Below are 17,488 nucleotides of genomic sequence, written 5' to 3' on the forward strand. Positions count from 1 at the left end.
TCTTCTCCCAATTTTATATCAAATGCAATTCACAATAATCGGATGATTAACAATGAAGCTCTCACCTCTATTTATTCTTTTCCTTACCCTTCTAGAAGGAAATAAAATATTATTTAATTGCATTCTCTAGAAGCTTCTCCCTTGCAATACAATTATTAATTGTGCTTCTAGAAAATTAAATTAATTAAATATGAAGTCTCCTTTTAATTTTAATTTTTTATTTTTTTCAATGACTTTATAAAAAATTAATTTAATCAATTTTTCCTTGTTTCTTCACTTAGCCTTCGGAGAATGTAAAGGCTAAGAACTCCACTGAGTTGCTAAAAAGATGGGGACATTACAATCCACCCTCCTTGAAATTGCTTGTTCTCAAGCAACTTCAAGTCCGGATGTTGCAAAATCTCCTCGTTTTCCCATGTCGCATCCTCTACTAACAGGTCCTTCCATTTCACCAAATACTCCCTTATAGTACACCACCTCAAGTTTCTTTCCCAGAAATCAATGATAGCCTTTGGCACCAATAACAATTTTCCCTCATCATCCAAAGGTGGAAGCACTGTAGAAGGAACAATATGATGTCCTAGCGCCTTCTTGAGGCGTGACACATGAAAAACATCGTGCACCTTGCTCTTGACTGGCAAATCTAACTCATAAACCACCTCTCCCACTTTCTTGATAATCCTGAATGGACCATAGTATTGTGACTTAAGTTTCTTGGCACCACTCTTCTTGAGAGTGGATTGATAGTAAGGTTGCAACATAAGATACACCATATCTCCAACTTCAAAAGTTTGCTCAATCCTCTTCTGGTCTGCATACTGCTTTTGTTGATTCTGTGCGTTGGTTATATTATCCTTGAGAGTCTTAACAATGTCTTGACTTTCCTGTAACAAATCACCTACACTGGGCACTCCACTATCACTCAAAAATAGATTCATAAAATTGGGTGCCTCATACCCATACAGGGCCATAAAGGGTGACATCTGAATAGACATGTGATAAGTGGTATTGTAGCAATACTCATAGAGATAAATTGGGTGCCTCATACCCATACAGGGCCATAAAGGGTGACATCTGAATAGATATGTGATAAGTGGTATTGTAGCAATACTCATAGAGATAAATCCACTTTAACCATGCCTTCTGTTTCCCTACTGTATAATTTCTAAGATATTCCTCCACCCATTTATTCACTATCTCTGTTTGACCATCTGTTTGAGGGTGGTAGCTAGTACTCGGAGTGAGCTCTGTCGCACACAACCTGAATAGCTCTTGTCAAAAGTGACTCATAAACTTGCTATCTCTATCACTCACAATGCTTCAAGGTAAGCCATGTAATTTGAATATCTCCTTGAAGAACAACTCTGCCACTTGTGTAGCAGTGTATGTAGTAGTGATCAGAAAGAAGTGTGCAAACTTCGTAAGATGATCCACAACCACATATATGCAGTCCCTGCCTTGGGCTCTAGGCAGTCCTGTGATGAAGTCCATAGATAAACACTCCCACTTCCTATCAGGAATCGGAAGTGGCTGAAGTAAATCGGCTGGATAGGAGTGTTCCTACTTATTCCGCAGGTAGGTGGGACACTCCCTAACATACTGAAGTACCTCTGCTTTGAGCCCTTTCTATGTGAAGCGCTCTCTAATTTGCCGGTATGTCTTGTAGAAACCAGGATGTCCTGCCATAGGTGAATTATGAAAAGATTTTAGAATCCTCCTCCTCACTATTGAGCTTGGAACCAAAAATATTCACCCTTTGTAAATGATGAGCTCATTCACAAGGGTGTATCTGCTGTCCTGAATAGTTCCATCTATGAATCCGGCTGTCCATGCATCTTTTGCATACTCTGCAAGGATCAAGCGTCTCTAATCCTCCGATATATCTGTCAATAAGCTCAAATGGGGCCTACATGATAAAGCATCAGCAACTACATTCTGTGTCCCCTTAAAATAAGTAATATCAAAGTCATAAGACTGTAACTTGCTCACCCACTTCTGCTGCCTATTATTGAGATCTCGCTGCCCCAAAAAGTGTTTTAGGCTATTATGGTCGGTTTTGATACAAAATTTGCTACCTACCAAATATTGTCAGAATTTAGCCAAAGCATGCATAATGGCTGACATCTCCTTATCATATATGTTGAAGCTCCGCTCCGGCCCTCCTAATTTCCTGCTCTCATAAGCAATAGGGTGCTTCTCTTGTATAAGCACTGCTCTAATGCCCTCTCCGGAAGCATCACAGTGTAGCTCAAAAGGTTTGCTGAAATCTGGTAATGCTAACACTGGACAGAAAGTCATCAACTCCTTAAATTTCTCAAAACACTCATGTGCCTCAGGAGTCCACAAGAAAGCTCCCTTTCTCATCAAATCTGTCAAGGATGCTGCATGCCTAGAATATCCATCCACAAACCTCCTGTAGAAACCACATAATCCCAGATAACCCAAGGTTCACCAGTGAATCTGCTGTCTTGAATAGTTCCATCTATGAATCCGGCTGTCCACACATCCTTTGCATACTCTGCAAGGATCAAGTGTCTCCAATCCTTCGATATATCTATCAATAAGCTCAAATGGGGCCTATATGATAAAGCATCAACAACTACATTCTATGTCCCCTTAAAATAAGTAATATCAAAGTCATAGGACTATAACTTGCTCACCCACTTCTGCTGCCTATTATTGAGATCTCGCTGCCCCAAAAAATGTTTTAGGCTATTATGGTTGGTTTTGATACAAAATATGCTACCTACCAAATATTGCTTGAATTTAGCCAAAGTATGCATAATGGCTAACATCTCCTTATCATATATGTTGAAGCTCCTCTCTGACCCTCTTAATTTCCTACTCTCATAAGCAATAGGGTGCTTCTCCTACATAAGCATCGCTCCAATGCCCTCTCCGGAAGCATCACAGTGTAGCTCAAAAGGTTTGCTGAAATCTGGTATTGCCAACATTGGACAGGAAGTCATCAACTCCTTAAATATCTCAAAACACTTGTGTGCCTTAGGAGTCCACAAGAAAGCTCCCTTTCTCATCAAATCTGTCAAGGGTGTTGCATGCTTGGAATATCCATCCACAAACCTCTTGTAGAAACCACATAATCCCAAATAGCCGAAGGTTCACCAGTGAATGCCACTCAACAATGGCACGAATCTTTTCAAGATCCATGCGTACGCCTTCTATACTGATGATGTGACCCAAATACAACAACTCTATGATACCCAAATCACATTTTGACTCCTTTGCAAACAAGGACTATTTGCCCAATATATCCAACATTGTGTCAAGGTGAACCAAGTGCTCCTCCCAAGATCTACTGTACACCACGATATAATCGAAGAAGACAAGTACACATTTCCTCAACTAAGGATGGAAAATCCTATTCATTTTTGCCTGAAAAGTAGCAGGTGCATTAGTTAGCCCAAATGGCATAACTAAAAACTCAAAATGACCACAATGACATCTAAAGGCTGTCTTCTTGATGTCCTGCTCTCTAACTCTGATGTGGTGATGACTTGATCTCAAATCTATTTTTGAGAAGAAGCAAGCTCCATGAAGCTCATCTATCAACTGATCGATCCTGGGAATGGGGTACCTATTTTTAATTGTCTTCCTATCAAACACCTTGTAATCAATGCACATCCTTAATGTCCCATCCTTTTTCTTCACCAACACCACTAAAGAAGTGAAAGGAGACTTAGGCTAATGTGGTCCATAGCAAGTAACACCTTTATGGTTTTTTCAATTTCATCCTTCAACCTCTTCGGATGCCTGTAAGGTGTAATCATGACGGGCTTAGCCCCCTCCTCTAACTCAATAATGTTCTCAATACCCCTATCTGGTGGTCTACTTGGTGGAATGCCACTGAACACCTTAGAGTGTTTAACTCTAAGCTCTTGAATATCAGGAGGATATTCAATCTTCTGCTGTCCCTCCTGTGATGACATTATTTGTTGCCAACTCTACCTGATCATGTCGAATCAATCTAACCATCCTCCAGAAAGAGACCATTCTGAAATCACTGCCCTTGATTGCCTTAAGAGTCAATGTCTTCCCATTCACTTTAAACCTCATCTCCATCTCCTTGAGATTAAGAGTGAACTCACCAATTTCGTGTAACCAGCTCATGCCAAGGACTATATCTATATCTCCCATAGGCACAACATAGAAATCTGCCTTAAAGGCATAATTATTAACTTCCAAAGGGAGTCCAATGTTCTTAAGATCACAATTGAGGACATAGCCATCAGCTACCCTCACTCTAATTCCCCCAAACTCCTCTGTTTGTATGCCACACTTCTCCACCAACCTAGCATCAATGAAATTATGAGTGGCACTGGTGTCAACCAAAGTTATAACTCGTTGTCCAGCAAGTACTCCTTTCATTCGAAATGATCCTTCCTGTTTAATACTAGTGAGACGAGCTTCCCTAAGTTGCTTATCTCCTTCCCCATCCGTGGACTCCATTTTAGACAAGTTTTCAGCGTTTTCTTCCTTTTTTTCACCATCTATTTCCTCTATATCGGACTGCTGGTCTGAATTATCTGATTTGGATTCCTCATAGTATGCCCACATAACTCTATTAGCTTTGCCGTTTGGTCTAAGAGGACAGTCATGGTTTGCATCATAGGGTCCTTTACAGTAGAAACACAATTTTTTCTTCCTCAAATCATTTAATGTTTCCCTGTCAAAAGGTGCTAGAGTTTTATCTTTAGAATCATTTTTAAAATCAGTCATTTCTGTTTTTATAAAATGGTTTGTTATCCTTACTAGAAGATGCTCCTCTGGACTGAAATTTGTTTGTTGGGATTGCATGTTCCATACTTCTTGCCTTTTTTATAGCTTCCTGTAAAGAATGGGATCAAATACCTTTATCCAACCTCTTAGTGGTTCGGATAGGCCTTTGATGAAAAGAACTATCAATCTATGCTCTGAAATGTTTGGCACCATGACTGCCAACCGCTGAAATGCACCAATGAAATACTCCAAGTTGCCTGTTTGTTTCAGCTGTGCTAATTCCCAGAAGTAAATCTCTGGATCTTTCTTGTCAAGTCTTTCAACCAACCTTTCCACGAAGTCCTAGTGCTCTGTGACCTAATTATGCTGAAGTGTTACTATACCATAGTACCACCAATCATATGCTACTCCTTCCAAATGCAAAGTGGCATATTTGATAGCTTCAATCTCTGTCATTGGCCTCATTGTCAAGAATGTGTCAAGCTTATGAATCCAAGCTTGAGCTGTCATCTTACCACTTACATCAAATGTAGGCTAATAAGCTTGCCTGTAGCCCTCTTCAACTCACTATTTTGACCCCTAGGCCTCCTATCTTGTTTGAGTGACTTGTAATGTTCTCTCTTCTGATTTAAAAAGCATTCAAAGGTCATCCTCTCCTGAACTTGCGGTGCCAATAATTCCCATTCATCATCTGCAGCCATAAGGATATCTGCAAATGTCTCATCCTCAACTTCCTTTGTTGGTTCTTGTATTGGTTCCTCTCTAACAAAAGTAGGACGTGCGGCCCTGCCTGTTGTTCTGGAAAGAGTTCTATGAGTTCTAGGTGATTCCATTGCACTCCTGTTATGCCCTTGTTCCAAATTTTGTCTATCTTTTGGGTTCATGCGCTCAACCATGGTGGTGAGTGTTTGCAAAGCATGAGCCATTTGCTAACCATTGCTCTGAAAAATTCCTTTGTTTCCTAATCCTCATTCCTATTGTCTCTTGGTGGGCTACGCTTTTCCCTGTCACCCATGGTGTTTGGCTGCCTGATAAAATTTTGTTCCTTGTCAAACAAAGCTCCCCTGATAGTGAAAAATTTGTGAGAACCAACCCCAGGTGGCTTGTAATTGCTGAACCCTCAGGATGGCAGAATTTAGCTCTGATACCATTATAATATCCCTTGCCCAAACTGACTGATTTTAGCTCAAGGAATATTGTCAAACACTTGTATTGCTGCCTTTCAATGCTAAGAAATTTAGAATGTTCGCAAGTGATATTACAATGTCTCTTATAATGAACTAATATGCAAGTGCAGTTCTTTTGATATTTTCAATGCATATACAAGGAAACTAGATATGGAATGCATACCTACAGCCAACTGACATTTTGACAAACAATTGACATACAACTATTATGTTGATCATATATGCTATTAGATGGACATTTCATCAAACAAATGGTATGCAACATGTATCTCCTTTATTGAATTCATTCTCATGTACAATGTTGCTATGAGTTTGCCAAGACAAATGGCTTACAATAATGACTATAGTAATGCCAAAATCTGATTCTGAATTACAATGACTATAGTAATGCCAAAATTACAATGTTAACTACTAATAGCTGCAAGAGGAACTTGATAATGGTGATGCCCAAGGATGGAGATGAATCAAGCATAAGTACTGTAGTGCAGCATCGTTCTTGCATACTGTAGCAGCCAACAATAAATGTATGCTCCAATTTAAGTACAAATAGAACTCCTGAATTGAAGTTCTCATGAATACCAAATTCAGTGGATATTTCACCACCTCAAATGGTTGCAACATTGAAGAGTTGACATTTTCCAATGGTTGACTGAAATCGGAAACCTTAGTTTCTTCTCCCAATTTTATATCAAAAGTAATTCACAATAACAGAGGAGTAACAATGAAGTTCTCACCTCTATTTATTCTTTTCCTTCACCCTTCTAGAAAGAAATAAAATATTATTTAATTGCATTCTCTAGAAGCTTTCCCCTTTCCAATACAATAATTAATTGTATTTCTAGAAAAAACACTCTCTAGAAGCTTCTCCCTTTTAATACAATAATTAATTGTGCTTCTAGAAAATTAAATTAATTAAATATAAAGTCACAGTTTAATTTTAATTTTAATTTTTTTATGACTTTATAAGAAATTATTTTAATCAATTTCTCCTTATTTTTTCACTTAGCCTTCAGAGAATGTAAAGGCTAAGAACTCCATTGAGTTGCTAAAAAGATGGGGATAGTACAGTAAGATGATGTTTATGAATTATACTTGTATATAAATGATATTTGATGTATCGCTGGGTTATCATTATAAGTGTAATCGGTTTGTATTTGTAATAATCATAGGAGTACCATCATGTGTCTATGTTTACATTTCTCACATTGCTGTTGTCTTGTTAAAGCATAGTCTCTCTTCATTCCTATGATATATACCTGCTTATTTCTATATAAAAGATAAATTTTTTAAGTATCTTAATCTAAAGAAGGTTTTCTAGAGAAACTTAATTTCCTAATTCTGACAAGTCATGCATATATTGTAAGAAGTTGCAAATTTCTGGTTGCCTCTTGTCGCCTTTGCCATGAATCTTCTCTAGAGGGCATAACTTTGTAATATCCTGGAGGAAAGTTTTTGAAATGGACACCCCTGGATGTCCCATAAAACTAAACCAATTTGCTGAAATGAATTTTGTCAAACAGTTTGCATGCAACCTCTTAAAACCCCTTATAACTCTGGAAATCAAGCGTTTATTTGTTTGTTGTGTTTCGTGCATGGAATTGGTATCATACAACATAAACAAGAGAGAAACTACAACAATATGTAAAGTGGAAATGAACTGCTGCTAATAAAATGTTATTTTCAGAATTCATAAAACCAAATACATGGCAGATTTATCAACTCACTAATTGCTTCAGCAATATTGTCATAATACTCCAGCCCATGCTTACGAACTTGCTGCTACAATACTTTGTCCTCCAATCAGTCCACTACCTTCATAATACCATTCCCTCCAAGCGGCATAAGCGTCGGACAAGTAGTGAAGAAGATATGAGCAAAATATCAAATCTGCCTGTAGCCGGAAATGCAACTAAACTGCCTGATACTAAAGCCAATAAGAAAGAATTCCAAAGGCCAAACCCCAAGGGAATGACGTCTAGAATGTTACAAGCGATGATAGACGTCCTCAAATGCCAAGAACAAAGCTGCAACTCACACACCAATTTCTTCTCATATTCAACCTGTCTAATGAAGCCACAAATGCTTCCTTTTATTCTATTCCCACGGGTCCCCTCAACTCATATGGGCAATGTGGGATAAAAGATGTGTAATATAAAACATATATTAAAATACCCCTTATGTCTCCCTTGGGTACACATCACCATAAAATAAATATTAAAGTAACACTTTAATATTTTACAATTAAATTAGACGTTACTTTAATAAAACTTCAGGCATTAAAATGTATTAGCAATCGGACTCCGAATAATGCGAGTGATAGCTCATCGGAAAGCTCTCACCGAGGAGTATCGAATCCAATCCCCAAAATTGACCTGCACTGTGTCCTGCCGACTTACTAAAAATAGTAAGTATGCCTGAAACTGAGTAAATCAACTTCGTTTTGGCCCAAACTGGAAATGACTAGGCCAAAACACTCCAAGATCCCATTAAACCCTTCGTTAGCCCTCGGGACCATGTAGAACAAGGCTAACGCGCACACACTTGGTCAACTGCTAAAATGGGGACATTACAGTTTTGCCCAATTTACTAACACATAATTTTTAGAAAACAACATACATCTTTTGCAAATAAAACAGCAGAATAATCCAACCCTGAACCAGTAAATGCTCATTAAAATACCTCAAAATACGTTATTGCGTTATACATCAGCAATACAATAACCAGCTTTTAAAATATCCAATCTTAAACACAGTATTATAGTTGGATTGGAAAACTAAGAAAGAAGCTGTAAGCACAAGTGAGACACCTGATGTGATATCTCCACGGACAATGGGGTTGCATCCATTATCTACTGAGACCAGTGTTTCCGTCCTCATGCTGGATGAAAGATGAAGCCTTCCAAATAACTCTCTAAGAGAGAAAACTGTAATCTGAATCATAAAATTAAACCTCCAAATGAATGAAGCTTTCCTCTTTTATGCTCAAAGTGGTGACCATTCAGTTTCCTACTCTCGTCCTTCATCTTTTTCTTCTGTCACCTCTAGCCCACTTTCTAATATTGATTTGTCCCTTTTTGATAATTTGCATTAAGCTCCTTCAAGCCGAAATTAATATTTTATTAATTGGACTTCAGGATTTCTAATGTGCCAAAAAAGGGACATTACAAGTTCTCCCTCCTTGTGCTTGCTTGTCCTCAAGCAATTGGTGCGAGGATCCCATATAAATCTGCAAGTAGCTCTGTAGCCCATCCTGAAATCATATCCTGTGACACGGTGAAATAAGGTGTTTTATAAAGTGGACTAACTGCTGTTTTATAAATTGGACTACTTGGTGTTACAATCTCTGCAGTATATAGATGGATTTTCATGGACCAAGTTCCGAGTGGAGTTGCTGACGGCTTAAAAGTTCAACCCCAAATGCCACATCCTCATACTGAACTCCCCAACAGTTATTTTCTTATCAAAACTTTTTACACGGCAATAATTTCCTTCCAGTCTTGTAAGGTGTCAATGAACTGTTACTGAAAAGTGCAAGTGTCCATTCTGCTACAACACTAAGCCATCGGTCCCAGCCGCTATTCATATGGCAGATCCAAAATCAGACTGGTGACATGTATTAAAATATTTAAATGGGCAGATTCATTTCAAACCTGTAGAGCGCCCAGATGTTTAGCTTCTAAATTGTTCCCAGCCAGTGGCAATCTGCTTGTTGTTGCTACACCCCGTTGTGTTTGGTTTGTCGAAAGCGTTGCCAACCTTCCTTTTCTGAAGTTCTTCTTATATTTGTCCCAACTGAAGATGTTCATTTTTTCTGAGTCTCTACCACTACCTGTGTTGAAATATTTGTCTTCACACAAGTTAAATTCAAATGTTCCAATGAAAAATAACTGCTTAGGAGGTATCAAAAATTATTTTATCAAACTCAGTTACGCAAAGGCCCATCTTTCAATCCACTGGGCTGTTACACAGCCTAAGCTAAGTCAGACAGCCAATATGCAAATACCCCTCCACGGTAATGCATCTAACCAACCAGAATTTCAAAGCAAGCTCAATCTTCGCCCAACAACCCAACTATGAATTATCTCCAACAGTCGTGGTACTCAAGTTCCCAGCTACCGATGGACTGATCAAACTGTAGCATCCTATTTTTATTGAATACTGTCATTTCCTCATCTGTTTCCCAGTAATGTTTACCAAATATTCCCTGCGAACGCTGCAAAATACTTTTTCTTTAACCATAAGGATTGCCGCATGACAAAACCATCTAGGATGAATAAAGAAACTGCAGGAAACTTCCAGCAGAGAAAAACCGTTAGTTCTTTTTGCAAAAACTATACAACAGATATTTGGCTATGAGGAGTAACACTTTTTCTGCTTCTGTAAAAATCTCACATGCCAATATTACCAAGCGCCAAGCAAAGACTTATTTCACAGACCCGGCTGCCACCTGTCACCAACATCTCCCGCTAATGATTGCGATAGCTGTATTCCAGTTTCGAATACAACCATTCACCATTTGGTACGCTTCTTCATATGTTCATTCTCTGTAACGTAACTCCCACATATATTCTCTAGAAATGGCTTCCTAGATGAAAGCTCGATTGTGGACTATTGGGCCCAACACTCAAGTTTGCGGCAACTAAAATTTCGAAGCACTCTCGTATATGATAAGTACCAATGCTTATTTTATCTCCACAAATCCCAAACGTTGTTCTTGCTACATCACATAAATGGCATAGAATGACTGAGGAAGATACAAAACAATAACTGTATGAATTTGAAGCTCTGTCTACTACTGTGTACCATAGAATAGGCACTCCTCCTCGGACCAAAACTTATTACTCTGTTAAGTTTTGAGCCCAGAGATCAATGATGATAAACAACAATAAGAAAGAGAAAAATGAAACAATAAGCACCAGAAATATCCTTGGAAAACCCTTCTAGAATGAAGGGAAAAATCCTTGGAAAACCCTTCTAGAATGAAGGGAAAAATCCAGTCACACAACAAAAATGCCATTTTATTGATCATAAAAGTTCAAGTGTACAATTCTTATCACTTGATGCGATATATATAACTTAAGGAGAGACTATTCACATTTCAACCGAAGGTCTCTCCAATTTCCCTAAACGTGACTCTTTATTACAACTCTTCGAATTTCCATGCCTCAACGCATGTCGAATGATACATTTCATTACATTTAATATTACAATTTAAACATAAGTATCCTTTTCAGCTGAAGGTAACAATAATGGTAATAATGTCCATATATTCAGGGGTAAAGATCTCTATCGCAGCTGCAATATTCAACATACTTAACATTCATAGACCATCGTAGAATCAATAGCCATGCTGTTAATGTATTGTCCAATCTTAGGTGCTGAATTTTTTGATTATTTTTATATTAGAAATGAGGAGATCAAAATTACAAGAGATCACAAAGAATCAAAGTTCAGAGGCCAAGCCTCACACCATAAAAAATGAAGTATATACAACGAAACAACAGAACAAAATCATAGACCATGACACCAAGTAAAGCTCATCAGCCTAGGTGTCCACCCAAGCTATCCAGCCCAAGGGTCCATCCATCCACACCATGCTTTTCGGATCTTGAATTTGATTCTGCATGTAAACCATCTCACTAGAAGCATTGTGAGGTCTTCTTTTAATCTCATTGCTAAACCTACTAAAGGTTTGATTGAAAACATGTATGTTATCCAAGTGCAGCCTCCAGAAGTATCCATGATTAACCTCATTCGCAAAAAATGTAGTAGGATCGTCCTTGAGCAGCCTTTTGAATTTAGCCTTGTTGATTTTCATGGTCATCTGAATCTGCAAAAGATTTTTAAAATAAGTGAGACTTCGGAAAACCTCAGTAAGCATTCTGGGGATATTTTGAAACCTTTCTTCATTTCTGCACTTCCAAATTTGCCATAAAATGTAAGATGAGGTAATATCCCAAAACATATTAACATCTTTTCTAGCATTAAGGATAAAGCCAATAATAACTTCAAAAATACTGAAATTAGAAGGGATAGAAATACCAAACATTAACCAAACCTCTTTGGCAAAAGTGCACTCAAAGAAAATATGCTTTCCCGTTTCTGGGGTTCTACAAATGCTGCAATAGTTAATATCAGAGAAGGAGTTCCTAATAGGCAACTTATTAAGAATAAGTAACCATTTAAAACTTTTAATTTTAGGATCAATAGAACTTTTCCAAAGATAATCAAAAACCTTCATCCAAGAAGAAATATCGAAATCGGTAATCCAGATATTGTTAATATGATTGATTATGTCAACATTATAATTTAAAACAGAATAAATATTCTTCACTTTAAGTTTGGAGATGATGATACCATCAGGCCATTTTATCTTCAGATAACTATTAGAGTCCACATGACATAGGGTAGGGATATCATTACTAGCTTTAACAATCATACTATAAGTCTTTTTATGAGATTCAGGAAGTTTAAATTTATTCTTTAAAGCATCACAAGGGATAAGTCCGTCCATTTCAAAGATATCAATGAATTGCTTGATTCCAAGGTTAGCCCAATACTTAGCTGAGCACCCTTGGGTAAGAGCAAGGGGTTTATTACCAAGCTTAAGGTTCCACCAAATGGATCTTTCACCATGGAGGGTTTTATTATCATAGAATTCTTTGTTAGTGATGAATTGCCTAACATGGTTCCAGGCTTTCCAGATGGATTTAAAAACTGCCGAGCCTTGAACTATAATAGGAAATTCACCACAAATGAGATCAGTGAGAGGAAGATTTTTCCAAAATTTAGCATTTTTAGGATATCCCCTCTCAATATTATTACGAATCAAAACTTTCCAAGGATCACCTCCCTCTAAGGCATGAAAGATCCATTTGGAGGCTAAAGAAAGACCACAGAGTCTTAGATCTTTCAACCCAAGGCCCCCAAGGAGCTTATCAACATGACACCAATTCCAATTGACAGAATGCAACTTTTTATTTCCCTTCCCATCAGACCAAAGATAATTTCTAATAGCTTTCTGGATTTCCAAAACTTGGTAGTCATTAAACATCCAAGCAGAGGCATAATATATATTGTAAGAAGACAAAATCTTTTGGCAAACTTGGATTCTTCCAGCAAGAGATAGAGACCTATTGTGCCACTTGCTTAGCTTATTATGGATCTTATCCTTGACCCAACCCCACATCTCTTTTAAAGAGGATCAACAGAGAAAGGGATACCCAAGTATCTAACAATTTTAGAGGGACCACCCCATTGGAAATCAAATTTACTAAACCAATTAGGAGGTTGATCATTCCAACCAAGACAAATAGATTTGGCATGAGATAATCTAGCCCCAGAAATTTTACAGAAGAAGTTAAGTTTATTGATCATGGCAACAAAATTCTCTTCAGAGGCTTCATGAAACAGAGAAGTATCATCAGCAAACTGACAGTTTATTGATTATTTGCTTCAGACCATAGCAATATTTAGCGCTTAAATTATCGTATTGAGTCGGTGGCTCCAATAAAATACAGTTGTTTCAAAAGTCCCGATTACAATGCTTAATACACTTGAATCGGCAAATACCTTTGTTTTATAGTTCTCACACTAGAGGTTGAACTGGCCCACAAAATGTTATGCAACATAAAATGACTTTGTTGGGATATAATGCCTGAACACAAATAACTATTAAATTTATACTGTAGGTGCCGCATATAATGTCATGGCAAATATTTAATTCATGCACCCAAGCTACAGCCCTTAGTAAACTTAAAGATTCTTCAAATAAATTGAATCCAGTTTTACTGTAGATGTATTTGATGATGACATTACCTTTCAAATGTTATTACTGTAGGTGCCGCATATAATCTCACGGCAAATATTTAATTCATGCACCTAAACTACAGCCCTTAGTAAACTTAAAGATTCTTCAAATAAATTGAATCCAGTTTTACTGTAGATGTATTTGACGATGACCTCACCTTTGAAATATTCACTTCATTTCCATAAATAAAAACCCGGCTTCTATATTCAAGTGTAAAAGTCTGAATTTGGCCCCCCCAAAGCTAAAGACCCAATGGAGCTAGTATTAATTTTTAACACTCCTTTAATATGCAGCGACGTGTTAGCCTCTGGTAAATATTATTAACTCCCAGATATTATTCATTCCTAAATTTCTCTCAGCATAGATACAATACTTTCAGGCAGATTTGAACATTTACTGCAGAAAAAATATTTTTAGGAATCCACGATAGATGGTAGAATGCTTAGGCACTGGTATGGAATATGAACAGACTTTTCACCACCGGTTTCTTGAATTTTTTTGAGAACTGCAAATAACCCTGGTGTTCACAAAACCTCTGATTAGACCCAACAGGATGGCAGGGCTGGCGCTCTGATACCACTGTAATATCTGGGAGGATATTTTCCCTACATTTACCAATAAATAATTTTCAGAAAACAACATACATCTTTTGCAAATAGAACTAGCAGAATAAACCAACCATGAACCAGTAAATGCTCATTAAAACACCTCAAAATATGTTATTGCATTATACATCAGCAATACAATAACCAGCTAACAAAATATCCAATCTTAAACACAGTATTACAGTTAGATTGGAAAACATAGAAAGAACCTGTAAACACAAGTGAGACACCTGATGTGATGTCTCCATGGACAATAGGGTTGTGTCCACTGTCTATTGGCAAGAGGGTTTCTGCCTTCCAAATAACTCTCCAAGAGAGAAAATTGTACTCTGAATCATAAACCAAAACCGCCAAATGAATGAAGCTTTCCTCTATTATGCTCAAAACGGTGACCCTTCGGTTTCCTTCTCCTGTCTTTCATCTTTTTCTTCCGTCACCTTTAACCCACTTTATAATATTGATTTGACCCTTTTTATAAATTTGTATTAAGCTCCCTTAAGCCAAAATTAATATTTCATGAATTGAACTTTAGGGTTTCTAATGTCCAAAAAGGGGACATTGCATGCTTTTTGGAATTTATATGATTCCTTTACACATTTGTAAAGATCAAGAAAAATGAAATGCAATATGCTTTTGGAGTTTTTGAAATTGAAAGCAGTCAGTCCTGACTGGTTTCTATATTTAATTCCTTTCTAGATGCAGTCTTTCCTTTGACTCTCTAGCATCTTGACGATGGATCATGTAGTGTGATCCGAAACATTGATGGTAAAAAATTGTTACACAATTGAACCCAGAAAAAAGAATACATAGATGCTTCTTATTTCTGTCCAAGAGTCTGTAAATGTTTGCAGTTTCACTCATGTTTTGCATGTTATACAACAAGATTTTCTCTTCTGCAATGAGCAAACTATATCTTTTTCCTGTAGATCTGAATAAATATTGGTTCTGTGGCTTTATCAATATTGTCCAATTTCTATCCTTGTCCTGAATATTAACAAAATTGTCTTTAGATGTTAGTGGCCACACCAGGAAGGCTTCAGGACCATATTGAGAATACACCGGCTTTTTCACGACGTTTAAAAGGAGTGAAAGTGCTTGTACTTGATGAAGCAGACCGCTTGCTAGATATGGGATTTCGTAAAGCAATAGAAAGAATAATTGCTGCTCTACCCAAAGAAAGGCAGACTCTATTATTTTCAGCTACAGTTCCTAAAGAGGTCTATCATACTATTTTGAACTCATAGCTACAGCTGAAAGAACAAGTTTTAATGTGAAATACCCAAGTGATTCTAATATGTGGAGGTGATAATGTCTGCAGGTTAACCAAATGTCCCAAATTGCTTTAAAAAGGGAACATGAATTTATCAACACAGTTGAAGAGGGTAGCGAGGAAACTCACTCAAAGGTGTTACCCAAAAAATCTCTTTATTATCATATGCTCATAGATGCTTCTAAAAATGAATGGATTTTAATTTAACTAATTGGTTTGTTGAAATTGGCTGCAGGTTTTACAGTCATCAATTGTTGTCTCACATGAGAGGCATTTCTCCTTAATTTATGCTATTCTAAAGGGGCATATCTCAGAGGATCCTGATTATAAGGTCAGACGTAATTAATTTTGATTGCTAAGTTTAATTCTTGTATTTCGTTTTGTGTTGATTGCATTTTGTGTATGTGCAGGTTCTGGTTTTCTGTACAACTGCTATGGTTACTAGGCTAGTTGCCGAGATTTTATCTGAGCTGAAACTGAATGTTCGTGAGATTCATTCAAGAAAATCTCAGAATTATCGAACACGTATCTCTGATGAATTTCGGAAATCAAAAGGCCTTATACTTGTTACATCCGATGTCTCAGCCCGTGGAGTTGATTATCCTGATGTCACTCTTGTTGTTCAGGTGGTTGTGATGTACAATCTTTTACTTGTCCATGATTTCCACTTTCTATGCAGTTGCTTTTATCTCAGTATCTGTTTGTTGGGGATTCTATAAGAGTGCAGTTACAACTTTTTCAATATTTGTTTAATCTTTAAATAGAGACTGTCATTATTAAGTTATTAACATCCCCTTAAAATAGAGATCACCAATAAACATTATATTTCTCCTTCCACACCTAGGTGGAATTGCTTTTCAGAATATTTATGAATGTATATTCAGTCTGTGAGGTAACTGTCCTCTTGCATTCTGTGCCCTTCTTTCTTCCTGTTTTAAGATTTGCTCTTGTTTGTTGACACATCTTCAAGTTTATGAAAGAATGTGTCAATTCCTCTAAGAGATAGAAAGATCACCACCACCATTCTAATGCACAACTGGAAGCATCAGTTTACTAGGTTTGTAGGCTCTAACTACTGTAATTATTCTCACAAGTTGACATGTAAGAAATAATTTACTAGTAAGCAAATCTTTCTCAATTTTTACTCCAATACATACAAATAAAATAAGAGAAGGCCAACCATGAATGTCTTGGATGTTTTGGGTGCTGCAATTCCTTGTGGGATTACAGACATGAAAGACTCTTTAAAACATTTGGGAATAAATTTCCCTAAGCAACAATAGGCAAAATGCACATAATATTGTCGTCACATAAAAGTTAAGGTGGAGTGGACTAGGAAATAGGTTGATATTGGGAGGTGTATGTAGGGCAGGCATATGAAGATGAGTAGGGCTTTAAAAGTGGAGCTTAAACTAACAATTCACAAATAAAATGAATTAGATAAATTGGAAAAATAGTCCATGTCAATAAAGAAACAATTAAAACTCTAAGATGCCACATCAAATAGGCGCTGGCTAATCTCTAGACAAAATGCACCAAAAACAAAAAAAAGTCAAACATGATTCTTTTTCAGATTCACAAAAGACACAGAGAAATTTTCTAAATTTTTTTGTTGTTTTCGATCACAAAATATACAGATCATGAAGATCAAATGCTTAAAATTTCAAAAAAATTCATCGTGTTTTCGTTTTTTTGAAATATAGTCAATGCTGCAGTTTGTGGGGAGGATAGCCATGTCCCATCAAATACAACCCTTGAGTAAAATGTGCTCACTTGATTTTAATTTTTTACGAGTTGTGAAACATAGTGCCACAAAGCTTCTTGTCCTTGTTTCCTTGACTTTTTAGGGTCAATATGACGTGTAGGGGACACCCCCTCCC

The 17,488-nt window shown here is 37.1% G+C and overlaps 1 protein-coding gene across 1 annotated transcript in view; it reads left to right on the top strand.

Moving 5' to 3' along the window:
• Window positions 1-17,488, top strand: part of LOC149548300 (DEAD-box ATP-dependent RNA helicase 31-like) — a 59,779-nt gene that overhangs the window by 18,928 nt on the left and 23,363 nt on the right. Inside the window, exons 5-8 of the mRNA XM_089792394.1 lie at window positions 15,349-15,555; window positions 15,657-15,743; window positions 15,844-15,939; window positions 16,019-16,234. Coding sequence (XP_089648520.1) covers window positions 15,349-15,555; window positions 15,657-15,743; window positions 15,844-15,939; window positions 16,019-16,234 — 606 coding nt within the window. The remainder of the gene's footprint in view (window positions 1-15,348; window positions 15,556-15,656; window positions 15,744-15,843; window positions 15,940-16,018; window positions 16,235-17,488) is intronic.

Source organism: Cupressus sempervirens, chromosome 7 (assembly GCF_028749045.1).
Source record: "Cupressus sempervirens isolate cs-2001-9-10 chromosome 7, ASM2874904v1, whole genome shotgun sequence".
NCBI classification, from domain to species: domain Eukaryota; kingdom Viridiplantae; phylum Streptophyta; class Pinopsida; order Cupressales; family Cupressaceae; genus Cupressus; species Cupressus sempervirens.